Source organism: Oryzias melastigma, unplaced genomic scaffold (genome assembly GCF_002922805.2).
Source record: "Oryzias melastigma strain HK-1 unplaced genomic scaffold, ASM292280v2 sc00262, whole genome shotgun sequence".
Taxonomy (NCBI): Eukaryota; Metazoa; Chordata; class Actinopteri; order Beloniformes; family Adrianichthyidae; genus Oryzias; species Oryzias melastigma.
Genome location: NW_023416896.1, coordinates 341,654 through 344,375, shown reverse-complemented (window position 1 = coordinate 344,375; position 2,722 = coordinate 341,654). Strand labels below are relative to the sequence as shown.

Sequence of the window (2,722 nt, the reverse complement as noted above, 5' to 3'; positions counted from 1 at the left end):
TCATAATAAAATGGTCAATTATTTATTGAAAAGACTTTTATTGGAGTGTTGCTTGATTAAATAATGTTGTATTTATTTATTTATTTAAGAACAGTTTGGGCTTCCATACATTTCATGTAAAAAATAAAAAAGAATAATTAAAAAAAAACATTAATAAAATAGCTCAAAAGTTTGATGTAATCAAGCAGTGCAACGCCCCTCTCTCCCTGTCGCTGCTCTCTGTGCTGGGTTGGGGGGAGGAGAGGGGTGCGGTGTTGCCTATGTTGGTGCTTTTGAAAAACTTTAAGAATGAAGAAGGGAGAGGAGGAAACACGGGGTCAATGTCTGATGTATGTCTGTCACCTGTTCACAGTGTGCTCCATGTATCTCTGTTTTACTGGTATAAAATTGCTTGTAAATTCTCTCACTGCTGCATTTTGGTCGAAACAGACGGATTTAACCGGAGCTCGATTGTTTGGGGTTTTTTCAGCAGTTGAAATCCCCTCTACTTTCCCCTTAAGTATTGGCTGATCGGTGACCCAGTCATGGTTGCTTTTAAATGCAGGTACCTGGTTTGAGCCCCAGGTAGAATGATTAAATTCCTGCAGGGGGCGCCCAATTGTTCTTTTGGCTAGGGCGCCATGCAGCCCAGGGCCTGTTCTGCTCTCCATAAAAATATGTTCTGTCAAAATTTTACAAGTTAGAAATTAATTAAATGTTAAACGAAAAAAAATTCTTTACTTATTTAATATAAAAAATGAATCTTATAAATGTCCCAAAACATTCTGCTCTCCATAAATTATATCCGATCAAATTTATATATTTTATATGAAATTGCATATTCTGGCAACACTGGGTTCAGCAAGGCAGCTGTCGCACTGTATGATGGGATTTGTAGTTAATGTTGTCGTGATGGTTGCAGACACATTGGAGCTGCTGTAAAGAATTGTGGGATATCGTTCTGTTTGCCTGTGTGGGCGGATCGGGCTTTAAGTGTGTGTTTTACTCTTGTTTTATCCTGTCATGTTAGCAGTCGTTCTAACTGATCTCTCAGCCTCCACAATTGAAGTGTTGCTTCGATCAGTTAACAAGATAACATCGGGCCATTAATAAAAATAAAATGAATGATTTGGAGGGCAGATAGAATTACCCCACGGGCCGGATCCAGCCCCCCGAGCCTCGACTTTGACATGTTTTTCTGATGGAGGAGGACATATGTGAAACATTTAAGATTAAAGCTGCATTTCTGTGTATTTCTTTGTTCAAATCATGATGAATCAGCAGCAGAGGAAAACCTGCAGTTTGAGAAGCTCAGGTTTGTGATGCAGCAGCTGAACCTGCTCAGGAGCTTCTGCTCTTCTTCTAGGAGATGGGGGTCTGTTGGTGTGCCAGCTGGATGACCCCGCCCTGGCTGCACAGAAGCAGTCCAAGCTGCTGCTGTACCAGGACCTGGATCTGGAGCTGGACAGCCTGAGCTGCGCTGAAAAGCTCAGAAAAGCCCAGATCACAGGTGAGTCTGACCACCAAGGACCGTTGGGTCCAAACTGCAGCATCTTCACCTTCATTTCTATCCACAGTTTCTCTCAGCCAAGAGGAGCACAACCAGAGTATCCCTCATCAGGCCCCGCCCACATCCTGGACGCTCCTGTACACTGACAGACACACCTGTCAGGTGGGAAGGACAACACCTGAAGGAAGTCCTGCTGCTTTAGACCTCACCTTGTCTGTTTGATGTTCCATCAGGAGAACCCTGAAGATCCAGCAGATCCTGACCTCACCTTCACGGTCCTGCTCCTGAACCCGGACTCGGCCGGAAACCCCCTGGACCACTTCAGCGCTGAGGAGGCAGGTCAGAACCTCTTGTCCGGGTCTTTCTCAGCTCTGGGTGTGTTGTAACTGCTGCTAGGTGTTTTTGTCCCTCTAGTGATGTCATATCAGGTCACGGTAGCATTAAGTGCTGGGATCTCTGCAGGCGCTCCTTCACCTGCCCGTGTCTCCTCCCCCTCAGGTATTCACACCTTCTTCTCCTTGCTGCTGCTCTCGTACTTCATCTCCTGCTGCATCTATTTGGGGCCCCTGCAGCAGGCTCTGAGGAAGAGGGGCCCCATGCACACAGCCCTCAAGCTGCTGACCGCCGCACTGGCCATACAGGGATGCTCCGCCCTCTGCAGATACATCCACCTGTGCAGGTACAAGCAGCTAAACACAGCCAAACACAAACTCTGTTGAAATGTTTTTGTTTGAGAATGTTCCTCCAGGTTCTGTAGGTTTCTGAAAGCACAGAAACCTCAGAGTAATCTGGTTCCTCTGGTTCTGTTCAGGTATTCTACAGACGGCTCGGGTTTCGCTCTGATGGACCACCTGGCTGACTGTAGGTGAAGGTCCAACACTCTATTATCGTGACATTCATGAATGTGATTTACCTGTAAAGGTGAACAGGTGACTCAGGTGTGAAAGTGAACAGGTGACTCGGGTGTGAAGGTGAACAGGTGACTCAGGTGTGAAAGTGAACAGGTGACTCAGGTGTGAAAGGGAACAGGTGACTCAGGTGCGAAAGTGAACAGGTGACTCTAGGTGTGAAGGTGAACAGGTGACTCTAGGTGTGAAGGTGAACAGGTGACTTAGGTGTGAAGGTGAACAGGTGACTCGGGTGTGAAAGTGAACAGGTGACTCAGGTGTGAAAGTGAACAGGTGACTCAGGTGTGAAAGGGAACAGGTGACTCAGGTGCGAAAGTGAACAGGT

The 2,722-nt window shown here is 46.4% G+C and overlaps 1 protein-coding gene across 5 annotated transcripts in view; it reads left to right on the top strand.

Moving 5' to 3' along the window:
- Positions 1–2,722, top strand: part of gpr180 (G protein-coupled receptor 180) — a 7,568-nt gene that overhangs the window by 2,214 nt on the left and 2,632 nt on the right. For 3 of the 5 annotated variants that reach the window (XM_024265506.2, XM_036210860.1, XM_024265504.2), the window contains exons 2-6: positions 1,346–1,489; positions 1,557–1,651; positions 1,723–1,828; positions 1,988–2,168; positions 2,301–2,350. In XM_024265506.2, the coding sequence (XP_024121274.1) occupies positions 1,346–1,489; positions 1,557–1,651; positions 1,723–1,828; positions 1,988–2,168; positions 2,301–2,350 (576 nt within the window). Of the gene's footprint in view, positions 1–1,345; positions 1,490–1,556; positions 1,652–1,722; positions 1,829–1,987; positions 2,169–2,300; positions 2,355–2,722 lie in introns of all 5 variants that reach the window. The other 2 variants (XM_036210859.1, XM_024265505.2) reach the window with 2 other exon arrangements.